Source organism: Salvelinus alpinus, chromosome 13 (genome assembly GCF_045679555.1).
Source record: "Salvelinus alpinus chromosome 13, SLU_Salpinus.1, whole genome shotgun sequence".
In the NCBI taxonomy this organism is placed as follows: domain Eukaryota; kingdom Metazoa; phylum Chordata; class Actinopteri; order Salmoniformes; family Salmonidae; genus Salvelinus; species Salvelinus alpinus.
In genome coordinates, this window is record NC_092098.1 from 58,438,214 (window position 1) to 58,454,977 (window position 16,764).

At 48.7% G+C, this 16,764-nt stretch overlaps 1 protein-coding gene across 2 annotated transcripts in view; it reads right to left on the reverse strand.

Moving 5' to 3' along the window:
- Positions 1-16,764, reverse strand: part of alg9 (ALG9 alpha-1,2-mannosyltransferase) — a 52,404-nt gene that overhangs the window by 18,239 nt on the left and 17,401 nt on the right. For both annotated transcript variants that reach the window (XM_071339914.1, XM_071339916.1), the window contains exons 5-9: positions 16,525-16,613; positions 10,444-10,579; positions 9,885-9,972; positions 9,580-9,685; positions 4,651-4,773 (exon numbers count right to left, since the gene is read on the reverse strand). In XM_071339914.1, coding sequence (XP_071196015.1) covers positions 4,651-4,773; positions 9,580-9,685; positions 9,885-9,972; positions 10,444-10,579; positions 16,525-16,613 — 542 coding nt within the window. The remainder of the gene's footprint in view (positions 1-4,650; positions 4,774-9,579; positions 9,686-9,884; positions 9,973-10,443; positions 10,580-16,524; positions 16,614-16,764) is intronic.

Below are 16,764 nucleotides of genomic sequence, written 5' to 3' on the forward strand. Positions count from 1 at the left end.
GAATGAAATGGTGTAGAATGTTCCTTAACAGTCCGTTGTTAAAGCCCCTGGCTATGATGAATGAAATGGTGTAGAATGTTCCTTAACAGTCCGTTGTTAAAGCCCCTGGCTATGATGAATGAAATGGTGTAGAATGTTCCTTAACAGTCCGTTGTTAAAGCCCCTGGCTATGATGAATGAAATGGTGTAGAATGTTCCTTAACAGTCCGTTGTTAAAGCCCCTGGCTATGATGAATGAAATGGTGTAGAATGTTCCTTAACAGTCCGTTGTTAAAGCCCCTGGCTATGATGAATGAAATGGTGTAGAATGTTCCTTAACAGTCCGTTGTTAAAGCCCCTGGCTATGATGAATGAAATGGTGTAGAATGTTCCTTAACAGTCCGTTGTTAAAGCCCCTGGCTATGATGAATGAAATTGTGTAGAATGTTCCTTAACAGTCCGTTGTTAAAGCCCCTGGCTATGATGAATGAAATGGTGTAGAATGTTCCTTAACAGTCCGTTGTTAAAGCCCCGGGCTATGATGAATGAAATGGTGTAGAATGTTCCTTAACAGTCCGTTGTTAAAGCCCCTGGCTATGATGAATGAAATGGTGTAGAATGTTCCTTAACAGTCCGTTGTTAAAGCCCCTGGCTATGATGAATGAAATGGTGTAGAATGTTCCTTAACAGTCCGTTGTTAAAGCCCCTGGCTATGATGAATGAAATGGTGTAGAATGTTCCTTAACAGTCCGTTGTTAAAGCCCCTGGCTATGATGAATGAAATGGTGTAGAATGTTCCTTAACAGTCCGTTGTTAAAGCCCCTGGCTATGATGAATGAAATGGTGTAGAATGTTCCTTAACAGTCCGTTGTTAAAGCCCCTGGCTATGATGAATGAAATGGTGTAGAATGTTCCTTAACAGTCCGTTGTTAAAGCCCCTGGCTATGATGAATGAAATGGTGTAGAATGTTCCTTAACAGTCCGTTGTTAAAGCCCCTGGCTATGATGAATGAAATGGTGTAGAATGTTCCTTAACAGTCCGTTGTTAAAGCCCCTGGCTATGATGAATGAAATGGTGTAGAATGTTCCTTAACAGTCCGTTGTTAAAGCCCCTGGCTATGATGAATGAAATGGTGTAGAATGTTCCTTAACAGTCCGTTGTTAAAGCCCCTGGCTATGATGAATGAAATTGTGTAGAATGTTCCTTAACAGTCCGTTGTTAAAGCCCCTGGCTATGATGAATGAAATGGTGTAGAATGTTCCTTAACAGTCCGTTGTTAAAGCCCCTGGCTATGATGAATGAAATTGTGTAGAATGTTCCTTAACAGTCCGTTGTTAAAGCCCCTGGCTATGATGAATGAAATGGTGTAGAATGTTCCTTAACAGTCCGTTGTTAAAGCCCCTGGCTATGATGAATGAAATGGTGTAGAATGTTCCTTAACAGTCCGTTGTTAAAGCCCCTGGCTATGATGAATGAAATGGTGTAGAATGTTCCTTAACAGTCCGTTGTTAAAGCCCCTGGCTATGATGAATGAAATTGTGTAGAATGTTCCTTAACAGTCCGTTGTTAAAGCCCCTGGCTATGATGAATGAAATGGTGTAGAATGTTCCTTAACAGTCCGTTGTTAAAGCCCCTGGCTATGATGAATGAAATGGTGTAGAATGTTCCTTAACAGTCCGTTGTTAAAGCCCCTGGCTATGATGAATGAAATGGTGTAGAATGTTCCTTAACAGTCCGTTGTTAAAGCCCCTGGCTATGATGAATGAAATGGTGTAGAATGTTCCTTAACAGTCCGTTGTTAAAGCCCCTGGCTATGATGAATGAAATGGTGTAGAATGTTCCTTAACAGTCCGTTGTTAAAGCCCCTGGCTATGATGAATGAAATGGTGTAGAATGTTCCTTAACAGTCCGTTGTTAAAGCCCCTGGCTATGATGAATGAAATGGTGTAGAATGTTCCTTAACAGTCCGTTGTTAAAGCCCCTGGCTATGATGAATGAAATGGTGTAGAATGTTCCTTAACAGTCCGTTGTTAAAGCCCCTGGCTATGATGAATGAAATGGTGTAGAATGTTCCTTAACAGTCCGTTGTTAAAGCCCCTGGCTATGATGAATGAAATGGTGTAGAATGTTCCTTAACAGTCCGTTGTTAAAGCCCCTGGCTATGATGAATGAAATGGTGTAGAATGTTCCTTAACAGTCCGTTGTTAAAGCCCCTGGCTATGATGAATGAAATGGTGTAGAATGTTCCTTAACAGTCCGTTGTTAAAGCCCCTGGCTATGATGAATGAAATGGTGTAGAATGTTCCTTAACAGTCCGTTGTTAAAGCCCCTGGCTATGATGAATGAAATGGTGTAGAATGTTCCTTAACAGTCCGTTGTTAAAGCCCCTGGCTATGATGAATGGATGCGGCCTCTGGATATGTTGTTTCCAATCTCTTTAAAGTCCCATGTAATTCCTTCAGTGCCAGCGGTGTGTGTGTGTGTGTGGGGGGGGGGGGGGGGACATATTCCTCCGCCTTTGTTTTTCCCACAAAACTCGTTTACCCTGTCCACGCAATGTACCAAGAACCCTGTAAGCTGCATAGCCTGATCAAGCATCTCCCCCGATAACCAAGTCTCTCTGAGGCAGATTACGTTACAGTCTCTCTTATCTCTCCGAGCTCTGACCTCACAAAGTTTGTCTAGAGACTGTACATTGACAAGTAATACAAGCGGTGGGTGGTTTTTCCTTTTCCTTAAATCGGACTAGAACTCCAGAACTCCAGAACTCTAGAACTCCAGAACTCCAGAACTCTAGAACTCCAGAACTCTAGAACTCCAGCTCGCCTTCTCCTCCTCCAGCAGTGTCTCTCTGTGATGAATGGAACTACTAGACCGAGGATCCCGCTCTGGAAAGTCATCTCAGATTTGATGTCCAGGTGGTGAGGGTAGGCCACAACACTTCCGCCACGTTGATCCTCAACACAGGAGCTCTGGTGGAGTGGTGCCAGTAAAATAACCTCTCGCTCAACGTTGACAAAATGAAGGAGCTTATCGTGAACTACAGGAGACTGAAGAGGGAGAGTGCCCCCATCCTCATCCTAGATAGGGTCAAAAGCTTTAAGTTCCTCAGCACATGACTGAGGACCTGAAATGGTCTCGACACAATGACATTTTGGTGAAGAAAGCGCAACAGCAGCTCTACAACCTCAGGCGAATTAAGAAATTTAGCATGGCCCCCCAAGAACCTCACAAACTTCTGCAGATGCCCCATTGAGAGCATTCTATCGGGCTGCATCACCGCCTGGTACGGCCCTCAACCACATGGCTCTCCAGAAGGTGGACAGCCAAACGCATCACCACGCTGCCTGCCCTCCAGGACATCCTACAGCACCTGGTGTCAAAGGAAGGCCAAGAAGAAGATCATCAAGGACCTAAACCACCCGAGCCACGGACTGTTCACTGGGCTACCGTCCGACAGACGGAGACAGTACAGCTGCATCAGAGCCCGGACCGAGGGACCGAGAGACCAAAACAGCTTCTATTACCAGGCCATCAGACTCTTGAACAGCCATCACTAGCGTCTACCAGGTGATGCACACTCACTCACACAAAAGCTAATCACATACACCTCATACTCACGAACACACTTACAACCAAAGCTGCCGTCCCATGTTGTAGAGGCATTGAACAACTGGTCACTTCCCGTTTCACTCAGTGAATTTAAATACCGTATCCCCAACATTGCTTATTCTAATATTTCTACTTCTGCACATTGTATGTTAGTGCCACTGTTTATACACACCAAATATTTCTTTATATAGTGGATTCTTGACATTATATATATCTACTGCTGTACATATGATTCTTAGTGTTATATTGCTACATTGGTTGTTGATTGTTTGCCTATTTGGATGTATTTCTCTTTCCATTTTAATTGTTTGACACGTGACCGTCGGGGCTGCGTGACCGTCGGGGCTGCGTGACCGTCGGGGCTGCGTGACCGTCGGGGCTGCGTGACCGTCGGGGCTGCGTGACCGTCGGGGCTGCGTGACCGTCGGGGCTGCGTGACCGTCGGGGCTGCGTGACCGTCGGGGCTGCGTGACTGTCGGGGCTGCGTGACTGTCGGGGCTGCGTGACCGTCGGGGCTGCGTGACCGTCGGGGCTGCGTGACCGTCGGGGCTGCGTGACCGTCAGGGCTGCGTGACTGTCAGGGCTGCGTGACTGTTAGGGCTGCGTGACTGTTAGGGCTGCGTGACTGTTAGGGCTGCCTGACTGTTAGGGCTGCCTGACTGTTAGGGTTAGGGTTTAACTGTAACATCAACTTATCTCTGGAACCAAGCCTGTATACAGTGTGCGTGGGTGGGTGGCTGTGTGTGTGTGTGGGTGTATGTGGGTGCGTGTGTGTGTGTGTGTGGGTGGCTGCGTGTGTGTGTGTGTGTGTGTGTGTGTGTGTGTGTGTATGTGTGTGTGGGTGTGGGTGTGGGTGGCTGCGTGTTTGTGTGTGTGTGTGTGTGTATGTGGGTGCGTGTGTGTGTGTGGGTGGCTGCGTGTGTGTGTGTGTGTGTATGTGTGTGTGTGTGGGTGTGTGTGTGTGTGTGTGTGTGTGTGTGTGTGTATGTGTGTGTGTGTGTGGGTGGCTGCGTGTGTGTGGGTGGGTGTGTGTGTGTGTGTGTGGGTGGGTGTGTTACCATTGAAGCGTTGTAGTAGCACCTCCATCAGAGCAGTGAGAGGTAGAGACAGCAGCGCCAGGACAAACACCACATTGAAGTTCAGGAAACCATTTATAAAGTAGAACGGCCAGGGCTCTGTACCTAAACACAACGCAAGCACGCCACACAGTGTTAGATCAATGTTATGATACAAAACACAGTATAAGTCCATCATAAACTGTAAACATGTAGTCATGTTTCATGCTAAAAATTGTAAATAGCCTTGCACAAGCCTTGGCTTGACCCAGAACGGCTCGTATGAGCAGGATCCCATCTCCTGTTTCTGTAGCGTGAGGCAGCTTGATGTACAAGTACAGCCCCTGGACAGGACGCTAGTATATGATAGATTGGGGGTAAGGCCCTATCTCCTTAAAGGGATTCTTTGGGATTTTGGCAATGAGGCCCTTTATCAACTTCCCCAGAATTAGATGAACTAATGGATACCATTTGTATATCTCTGTGTCCAGTATGAAGGAAGTTAGAGGTGGTTTCATGAGCCAATGCTAACTAGCGTTAGCGCAAAGACTGGACGTTTATGGGTATCTACTGGTATGCTAGCAGATCAATAAATCACATTATATTAGTCACATGCTCCGAATACAACAAGTGTAGACATTACAGTGAAATGCTTACTTACGAGCCCCTAACCAACAATGCAGTTAAAAAAATACTAAATATGAATAAGTAATAAAAGTAACAAGTAATTAAAGAGCAGCAGGAAAATAACAATAGCGAAACTATATCCAGGGGGGTACCGATACAGAGTCAATGTGTGGGGGCACCGGCTAGTTGAGGTAGTATGTACATGTAGGTAGAGTTATTAAAGTGACTATGCATAGATGATAACAGCAGAGAGGAGCGGTGTAAAAGATGTGGGGGGGCAATGGAAATAGTCTGGGTAGCCATTTGACTAGATGTTCATGAGTCTTATGGCTTGGAGGTAGAAGCTGTTTAGAAGCCTCTTGGACCTAGACTTTGCGCTCCGGTACCGCTTGCCATGCGGTAGCAGAGAGAACAGTCTATGACTAGGGTGGCTGGGGTCTTTGACAATTTTTAGGGCCTTCCTCTGACACCGCCTGGTATAGAGGTTCTGGATGGCAGAAAGCTTGGCCCCAGGGATGTACTGGGCCATACGCACTACCCTCTGTAGTGCCTTGTCGGAGGCCGAGAAGTTGCCATACCAGGCAGTGATGCAACGAGTCAGGATGCTCTCGATGGTGCAGCTGTAGAACCTTTTGAGGATCTGAGGACCCATGCCAAATCTTTTCAGTCTCCTGAAAAGATACCCATAGACTTTCAGTGATTCTGCTAATGTTAGCTAGGAATTACACTGGCGCTAGTTAGCAACTTCCTTCAAACTGTACGCATTGACATAAAAATCATCTCCACAAGTTTATCTGACTCTAGGGAAGTTGATAAAGGGCCTCATATTGTTCAAATCTGGAAGTATCCCTTTAATCCTGAGGGCAAAATCCAAAGTGTAATTAGTAACTTCACCATGCTCAAAGGGATATTCAATGTCCGCTTTAATTTATTTTTACCCATCTACCCAAATCGGTGCCCTTCTTTGCGAGGCATTGGAAAACCTCCCCTGGTCTTTGTGGTTGAATCTGTGTTCGACTGAGGGACCTTACAGATTGTGTGTGCAGTGCATTCGGAAAGTATTCAGAACCCTTGACTTTTCCCGCATTTTGTTACGTTACAGCCTCATTCTAAAATGTATTAAATAAAACAATTTCCTCAGCGAAAACAGGTTTAGAATTTTTTGCAAATGTATTAAAAATTAAAAACAAAAATACCTTATTTACATAAGTATTCAGACCCTTTGCTTTGACACTTGAAATTGAGCATCCTTGAGAAGTTTCTACAACACTTGTGGTAAATTCAATTGATTGGACATGATTTGGAAAAGCACACACCTGTCTATATAAGGTCCCACAGTTGACAATGCATGTCAGAGCAAAACGCAAGCCATGAGGTCGAAGGAATTGTCCGTAGAGCTCCGAGACAGGATTGTGTCGAGTCACAGATCTGGGGAAGAGTACCAAAACATTTCCGCAACATTGAAGGTCCCTAAGAACACAGTGGCTTCCATCATTTTTAAATGGAAGAAGTTTGGAACCACCAAGACTCTTCCTAGAGCTGGCTGCCCGTCCAAACTGAGCAATCGGGGGAGAAGGGCCTTGATCAGGGAGGTGACCAAGAACCCAAAGGTCACTGACAGAGCTCTAGAGTTTCTTTGTAGAGATGGGAGAACCTTCCAGAAGGACAACCATCTCTGGAGCACTCCACCAATTAGTCCTTTATAGTAGAGTGGCCAAACAGAAGCCACTCCTCAGTAAAAAGGCACATGACAGCCCGCTTGGAGTTTGCCAAAATGCACCAAAAGGACTCTGACCATGAGAAACAAGATTCTCTGCATTATGCTGTGGGGCTGTTTTTTATTTATTTATTTATTTTTGAAATCGTGAGTGACTGGGGAAACTAGTCAGGATCGAGGCAAAGATGAATGGAGCAGAGAGATCCTTGATGAAAACCTTCTCCAGAGCGCTCAGGACCTCAGACTGGGGCGAAGGTCACCTTCCAACAGCACAACGACCCTAAGCACATAGTCAAGACAACGCAGGAGTGGCTTCGGGACAAGTCTCAGAATGTCCTTGAGTGGCCCAGCAAGAGCCCGGACTTGAACCCGATCAAACATCTCTGGAGTGACCTGAAAATAGCTGTGCAGCGACGCTCCCCATCCAACCTGACAGAGCTTGAGAGGATCTGCAGAGAAGAATGGGAGAAACTCCCCAAATACAGGTGTGACCAGCTTGTAGCGTCATACCCAAGAAGACTCGATGCTGTAATCACTGCCAAAGGTGCTTCAACAAAGTACTGAGTAAAGGGTCTGAATGCTTATGTAAATTTTATTTCAGTTTTACATTTTTTATAAATTAGCAAACATTTCTAAAAAACCTGTTTTTGCTTTGTCATTATGGGTTATTGGGTGTAGATTGACGAAGAAAAAAAAACGATTTAATCAATTTTAGAATAAGGCTGTAACCTAACAAAATATGGAAAAAGTCAATGGGTCTGAATACTTTCTGAAGGCACTGTATGTATTGATATGTGGCACAATATCAAAATACATTTTTAATTCAGGAATTAACACAACAAAATCTGGAAAAGGTCAAGGAGCATGAAAACGTTCTGAAGGCACTGTACAAGGCCACTTGAGTTGGTAACGTTGTCCTTTCAATCTCAGGGAGGACACTAACCACAAGGCCACTGAGTTGGTAACATTGTGAAAATTCTAAAGCCACCAGACCTCACATGACATTAGAAGAGATCAAAGCAGGTGATTCTGACTCCACTCTTTAAATACCACCTGACTTGACTGCTTCACAAGAGGACCTATCTAGCTAGCTAACTGCTTCAGAAGAGGACCTATCTAGCTAGCTAACTGCTTCACAAGAGGACCTATCTAGCTAGCTAACTGCTTCAGAAGAGGACCTATCTAGCTAGCTAACTGCTTCACAAGAGGACCTATCTAGCTAGCTAACTGCTTCACAAGAGGACCTATCTAGCTAGCTAACTGCTTCACAAGAGGACCTATCTAGCTAGCTAACTGCTTCAGAAGAGGACCTATCTAGCTAGCTAACTGCTTCAGAAGAGGACCTATCTAGCTAGCTAACTGCTTCAGAGGACCTAGCTAGCTAGCTAACTGCTTCAGAAGAGGACCTATCTAGCTAGCTAACTGCTTCAGGAGAGGACCTACACTACCATTCAAAAGTTTGGGGTCACTTAAAAATGTCCTTGTTTTTGAAAGAAAAGCACATATTTTCTCCATTAAAATATCAAATTGATCAGAAAGTGTAGATGATGTTAATGTTGTAAATGACCATTGGAGCTGGAAACAACAGACTTTTTTATGCAATATCTACATAGGCGTACAGAGGCCCATTATCAGCAACCATCACCAATCACATGTTCCAATGGCACGTTGTGTTAGCTAATCCAAGTTTATCATTTAAAAAAAGGCTAATTGATCATTAGAAAACCCTTTTGCAATTACGTTAGCACAACTGTTGTTCTGATTAAAGAAGCAATAAAACTGGCCTTCTTTAGGCTAATTGAGTACCTGGACCATCAGCATTTGTGGGTTCAATTACAGGCTCAAAATGGCCAGAAACAAAGGACTATTTTTCTGAAACTCATCAGTCTATTCTTGTTCTGAGAATTGAAGGCTATTCCATGAGAGAAATTGCCAAGAAACTGAAGATCTCGTACAACGCTGTGTACTACTCCCTTCACAGAACAGTGCAAACTGGCTCTAACCAGAATAGAAAGAGGAGTGGGAGGCCCCGGGGGCACAACTGAGCAAGAGGACAAGTACATTTAGAGTGTCTAGTTTGAGAAACAGATGCCTCACAAGTCCTCAACTGGCAGCTTCATTAAATAGTACCAGCAAAACAACTCTCAACGTCAACAGTGAAGAAGCGACTCCAGGATACTGGCTTTCTAGGTAGAGTTGCAAAGAAAAAGCCTTATCTGAGACTGGCCAATACAAATAAAATTTAAAAAACAAGGACATTTCTAAGTGACACCCAAACTTTTGAACGGTAGTGTACCTAGCTAGCTAACTGCTTCAGAAGAGGACCTAGCTAGCTAGCTAACTGCTTCAGAAGAGGACCTAGCTAGCTAGCTAACTGCTTCAGAAGAGGACATAGCTAGCTAGCTAACTGCTTCAGAAGAGAACCTAGCTAGCTAGCTAGCTAACTGCTTCAGAAGAGAACCTAGCTAGCTAGCTGCTTCAGAAGAGGACCTGGCTAGCTAGCTAACTGCTCCAGAAGAGGACCTAGCTAGCTAGCTAACTTCTTCAGAGGACCTACCTAGCTAGTGTGCGTGCGTGCGTGTTTTTACCATAGAGATCTGGGCCATGGGGGGTGAAGACATTATAGAGTAGAATATTGAGGGGAGCAATGACCAGTTTCCCATAGCAACAAGAATCCACCGCCATCAGAGGCACCTGGAACACACACACAAGATTAGTTCTGAGTGCTTCTTCTCCTTACATAGCGATCAATTAAAGATAATGACAAAGTTCTTAACAAACATTCATAACTCAGTCACTGAGTCAGTGGGTAGTGTGTGTGTGTGTGTGTGTGTGTGTGTGTGTGTGTGTGTGTGTGTGTGTGTGTGTGTGTGTGTGTGTGTGTGTGTGTCACCAGGAACAGCAGCAGAGAGACGGTTGCCCAGGTGATGAAACTATTCCACTTCCTCTTCAGCACAAGCAGGTCGAAGGCGATCGGTAGCCTAGCAACCACATCAACCAATCAGAGACAGCATGACTATATTTATTTTATCTTTATTTAACTAGGCAAGTCAGTTAAGAACACATTTTTATTCAGAACGACGGCTTACCCCGGTCAAACCCTAACTCTGCCTTAGACCACTGCAATCATCAGGAGACCCTACTTAGAACCCCTGACATCGAACCCAGTCCTATTCAAACTTTTTCAGCAGGGACTCAAATTTCTTCAGAAACATTTCTGCCAACCCAACCTCAGCCCAAACTTTAAAATCTGTAAATTTCCATATCAACAAATTACCTTAAATGTATTACAATTGAATGCCTCCCTCTTAGTTCTTTTGCTCCCTAAAACAAAACATAGCCCTGCCCTGCCAGCTGAAACTAACTATACAGTAGAGAGCAGAACAGTCTGTTTCTGATGCTTTAATATCATACCTCTTTACAATTAACTCATCACAAGGAACAGCTCTTACCCAATCAGAGCGGAGAATGGCCAGCCAATGATAGCCCCAGCTGCCACGCCCATCACAGCCAGGAAGGGCATGTCTTGGAACCATCCAGTCATGGCAACCAGAGTAGAATACATACAGAAGGAAGAAGGCAGGAATGCTGGAGAGAGAGAGCGCGAGAGGGACACAGAGAGAGAGAGAGCGCGAGAGGGACACAGAGAGAGAGAGAGAGCGCGAGAGGGACACAGAGAGAGAGAGAGAGCGCGAGAGGGACACAGAGAGAGAGAGAGAGCGCGAGAGGGACACAGAGAGAGAGAGAGCGCGAGAGGGACACAGAGAGAGAGAGAGAGAGCGCGAGAGGGACACAGAGAGAGAGAGAGAGAGCGCGAGAGGGACACAGAGAGAGAGAGAGAGAGCGCGCGAGAGGGACACAGAGAGAGAGAGAGAGAGCGCGCGAGAGGGACACAGAGAGAGAGAGAGCGCGAGAGGGACACAGAGAGAGAGAGAGCGCGAGAGGGATACAGAGAGAGAGAGCGCGAGAGGGACACAGAGAGAGCGTGAGAGGGACACAGAGAGAAAGAGAGAGCGCGAGAGGGACACAGAGAGAGAGAGAGCGCGAGAGGGACACAGAGAGAGAGAGAGCGCGAGAGGGAAACAGAGAGAGAGAGAGCGCGAGAGGGACAGAGAGAGAGAGAGCGCGAGAGGGACACAGAGAGAGAGAGCGCGAGGGACACAGAGAGAGAGAGCGCGAGGGACACAGAGAGAGAGAGCGCGAGAGGGACACAGAGAGAGAGAGGGACACAGAGAGAGAGGGACACAGAGAGAGAGAGGGACACAGAGAGAGAGAGGGACACAGAGAGAAACAGAGAGGAGAGAGAGAGCAAGAGAAGTGTGAGAGGGACACAGAGAGGAGAGAGGGACACAGAGAGGAGAGAGGGACACAGAGAGGGACACAGAGAGGAGAGAGGGACACAGAGAGAAACAGAGAGGAGAGAGAGAGCAAGAGAAGTGTGAGAGGGACACAGAGAGGAGAGAGGGACACAGAGAGGAGAGAGGGACACAGAGAGGAGAGAGGGACACAGAGAGAAACAGAGAGGAGAGAGAGACACAGAGAGAAACAGAGAGGAGAGAGAGACACAGAGAGAAACAGAGAGGAGAGAGAGACACAGAGAGAAACAGAGAGGAGAGAGAGACACAGAGAGAAACAGAGAGGAGAGAGAGACACAGAGAGAAACAGAGAGGGAGAGAGAGCAAGAGAAGTGTGAGAGGTCATGAGCAGATGAGCTCTTACATTTTTCAACATGTTTTTACAAAAAGATAGATTCAGAATTGGATAAACAAGGACATATAACCTTTACTCTAAATCAAAACTCCAAAACTACACCCTGTTTTTGGACAAAATGACATGGAAAGATTCCATTCCAAGGACTATAGTGAATAATCTGGCAAACCAACGACCAGCAAAATAAGCAAAAAATAAACCTGAAAATAGCACCCAACCTGGAACTGAGTGAGTAATATTAAGTATAGAGGTACTTTTAAAGCCAAGAAGAAAAATAAATTACAATAATCTATTTTACAAGGACTGAGTTAAATTAAGGCTACAAAGCTTGCTAAGACAGAACAGATACGGCTCCAAATTCAATTCCACTGACGTGTGAAGTGAGAGGTGTCAAAGCTTCCAGCACAGAGTACTACTCCCCCATTGAAATGAAGGATAAATTCACCCAGCTGGAGGTAAGGCAGGTGGAGCTGGAACAGCAGGTGAACACACTCCAGTCAGCTCAACAACACCCCCTCAACCAGACAACAGTCCACCACAACAACACCCCCTCAACCAGACAACAGTCCACCACAACAACACCCCCTCAACCAGACAACAGTCCAGCACAACAACACCCCCTCAACCAGACCTGGACAACAGTCCAGCACAACAACACCCCCTCAACCAGACAACAGTCCAGCACAACAACACCCCCTCAACCAGACAACAGTCCAGCACAACAACACCCCCTCAACCAGACCTGGACAACAGTCCAGCACAACAACACCCCCTCAACCAGACAACAGTCCAGCACAACAACACCCCCTCAACCAGACCTGGACAACAGTCCAGCACAACAACACCCCCTCAACCAGACAACAGTCCAGCTCAACAACACCCCTCAACCAGACAACAGTCCAGCACAACAACACCCCCTCAACCAGACCTGGACAACAGTACAGCACAACAACACCCCCTCAACCAGACAACAGTCCACCACAACAACACCCCCTCAACCAGACAACAGTCCAGCACAACAACACCCCCTCAACCAGACAACAGTCCAGCTCAACAACACCCCTCAACCAGACAACAGTCCAGCTCAACAACACCCCCTCAACCAGACAACAGTCCAGCTCAACAACACCCCTCAACCAGACAACAGTCCAGCTCAACAACACCCCTCAACCAGACAACAGTCCAGCTCAACAACACCCCTCAACCAGACAACAGTCCAGCTCAACAACACCCCTCAACCAGACCCGGAGAGCTGCAGGTGGAGAGAGACATCTGCACTCTGGAACTCTGGAACAACATCAACAGAAAACAATCCATTGGAGAGGTGGACGACCCCGCAGAGAAGCCAGCAGAACAGTCCACCCCAGACCCTGACCATAGCCTCCACACCACAGCAGAACAGTCCACCCCAGACCCTGACCATAGCAGAACAGTCCACCTCAGACCCTGACCATAGCCTCGACACCACAGCAGAACAACCCACCTCAGACCCTGACCATAGCCTCGACACCACAGCAGAACAGTCCACCCCAGACCCTGACCATAGCCTCGACACCACAGCAGAACAACCCACCTCAGACCCTGACCATAGCCTCCACACCACAGCAGAACAGTCCACCCCAGACCCTGACCATAGCAGAACAGTCCACCTCAGACCCTGACCATAGCCTCGACACCACAGCAGAACAGTCCACCCCAGACCCTGACCATAGCCTCCACACCACAGCAGAACAGTCCACCCCAGACCCTGACCATAGCAGAACAGTCCACCTCAGACCCTGACCATAGCCTCGACACCACAGCAGAACAACCCACCTCAGACCCTGACCATAGCCTCGACACCACAGCAGAACAGTCCACCTCAGACCCTGACCATAGCCTCCACACCACAGCAGAACAGTCCACCCCAGACCCTGACCATAGCCTCAACACCACAGCAGAACAACCCACCTCAGACCCTGACCATAGCCTCGACACCACAGCAGAACAGTCCACCCCAGACCCTGACCATAGCCTCGACACCACAGCAGAACAGTCCACCCCAGACCCTGACCATAGCCTCGACACCACAGCAGAACAGTCCACCCCAGACCCTGACCATAGCCTCCACATCACAGCAGAACAGTCCACCCCAGACCCTGACCATAGCCTCCACACCACAGCAGAACAACCCACCCCAGACCCTGACCATAGCCTCGACACCACAGCAGAACAACCCACCCCAGACCCTGACCATAGCCTCGACACCACAGCAGAACAGTCCACCCCAGACACTGACCATAGCCTCGACACCACAGCAGAACAGTCCACCCCAGACCCTGACCATAGCCTCGACACCACAGCAGAACAGTCCACCCCAGACCCTGACCATAGCCTCCACATCACAGCAGAACAGTCCACCCCAGACCCTGACCATAGTGTCGACACCACAGCAGAACAGTCCAACCCAGACCCTGACCATAGCCTCAACACCACAGCAGAACAACCCACCTCAGACCCTGACCATAGCCTCTACACCACAGCAGAACTGATTGAGTGATTGAAAAAGCTTATTCTATTTTCCCCAACGCACAAGTGGTGATCTCTCCACCCTGCTAGAGCCGAAATAAACGCACACCTATTTAGGCGAGGTGCCGGCTAGCGGAGTGGGACATCTGTTTAGGCGAGGTGCAGGCTAGCGGAGTGGAACACCTGTTTAGGCGAGGTGCCGGCTAGCGGAGTGGAACACCTGTTTAGGCGAGGTGCCGGCTAGCAGAGTGGAACACCTGTTTAGGCGAGGTGCCGGCTAGCGGAGTGGAACACCTGTTTAGGCGAGGTGCCGGCTAGCGGAGTGGAACACCTGTTTAGGCGAGGTGCAGGCTAGCGGAGTGGAACACCTGTTTAGGCGAGGTGCCGGCTAGCGGAGTGGAACACCTGTTTAGGCGAGGTGCCGGCTAGCGGAGTGGAACACCTGTTTAGGCGAGGTGCCGGCTAGCGGAGTAGAACACCTGTTTAGGCGAGGTGCAGGCTAGCGGAGTGGAACACCTGTTTAGGCGAGGTGCCGGCTAGCGGAGTGGAACACCTGTTTAGGCGAGGTGCCGGCTAGCGGAGTGGAACACCTGTTTAGGCGAGGTGCCGGCTAGCAGAGTGGAACACCTGTTTAGGCGAGGTGCCGGCTAGCGGAGTGGAACACCTGTTTAGGCGAGGTGCAGGCTAGCGGAGTGGAACACCTGTTTAGGCGAGGTGCCGGCTAGCGGAGTGGAACACCTGTTTAGGCGAGGTGCCGGCTAGCGGAGTGGAACACCTGTTTAGGCGAGGTGCCGGCTAGCAGAGTGGAACACCTGTTTAGGCGAGGTGCCGGCTAGCGGAGTGGAACACCTGTTTAGGCGAGGTGCCGGCTAGCGGAGTGGAACACCTGTTTAGGCGAGGTGCTGGTTAGCGGAGTGGAACACCTGTTTAGGCGAGGTGCCGGCAAGCAGAGTGGAACACCTGTTTAGGCGAGGTGCCGGCTAGCGGAGTGGGACATCTGTTTAGGCGAGGTGCCGGCTAGCAGAGTGGAACACCTGTTTAGGCGAGGTGCCGGCTAGCGGAGTGGAACACCTGTTTAGGCGAGGTGCAGGCTAGCGGAGTGGAACACCTGTTTAGGCGAGGTGCCGGCTAGCGGAGTGGAACACCTGTTTAGGCGAGGTGCCGGCTAGCGGAGTGGAACACCTGTTTAGGCGAGGTGCCGGCTAGCGGAGTGGAACACCTGTTTAGGCGAGGTGCAGGCTAGCGGAGTGGAACACCTGTTTAGGCGAGGTGCAGGCTAGCGGAGTGGAACACCTGTTTAGGCGAGGTGCCGGCTAGCGGAGTGGAACACCTGTTTAGGCGAGGTGCCGGCTAGCGGAGTGGAACACCTGTTTAGGCGAGGTGCCGGCTAGCGGAGTAGAACACCTGTTTAGGCGAGGTGCAGGCTAGCGGAGTGGAACACCTGTTTAGGCGAGGTGCCGGCTAGCAGAGTGGAACACCTGTTTAGGCGAGGTGCAGGCTAGCAGAGTGGAACACCTGTTTAGGCGAGGTGCCGGCTAGCAGAGTGGAACACCTGTTTAGGCGAGGTGCCGGCTAGCGGAGTGGAACACCTGTTTAGGCGAGGTGCCGGCTAGCGGAGTGGAACACCTGTTTAGGCGAGGTGCTGGTTAGCGGAGTGGAACACCTGTTTAGGCGAGGTGCCGGCAAGCAGAGTGGAACACCTGTTTAGGCGAGGTGCTGGTTAGCGGAGTGGAACACCTGTTTAGGCGAGGTGCCGGCTAGCGGAGTGGAACACCTATTTAGGCGAGGTGCCGGCTAGCAGAGTGGAACACCTGTTTAGGCGAGGTGCCGGCTAGCGGAGTGGAACACCTGTTTAGGCGAGGTGCTGGTTAGCGGAGTGGAACACCTGTTTAGGCGAGGTGCCGGCAAGCAGAGTGGAACACCTGTTTAGGCGAGGTGCTGGTTAGCGGAGTGGAACACCTGTTTAGGCGAGGTGCCGGCTAGTCGACCATGCCCACACCCCATTTAGGCCCCCTCAGATCAGACCTATGCCACTCCTGCCCACCCCATGCCCCCCACTCCCGCAAAGAGGGCCTCAACATGAAAGTCACACATACGCCCAGACCGTGAGCAGGCAAACAGGCCCAAACCCCACTCTTACACTAGCCCAAGCCAATCAAATAAAATACAATTGTATTTGTGACAGGCAGAGAGGGAGAGACAGAGGAGAGGGAGAGAGATGGAGGGAAGAGGAGTGAGAGATGGAGAAAGGGAAGGAGGGAGGAAGAGGGGAGGAAGAGAGATGGAGGGGAGGGAGGGAGAGGAGTAGCACCCACCTGCTGAGGAGCAGAACATTCCAGAGCTCAGGAGGAGGAAGGCCAGCATCAGACGACCCACATGCAGCCCAAACTTCTTACACACCGCCCTGCAACACACACACACACACACACACACACACACACACACACACACACACACACACACACACACACACACACACACACACACACACACACACACACACACACACACACACACACACTAAAGATAGAAATCGGTGTGTATTCAAAATAAGA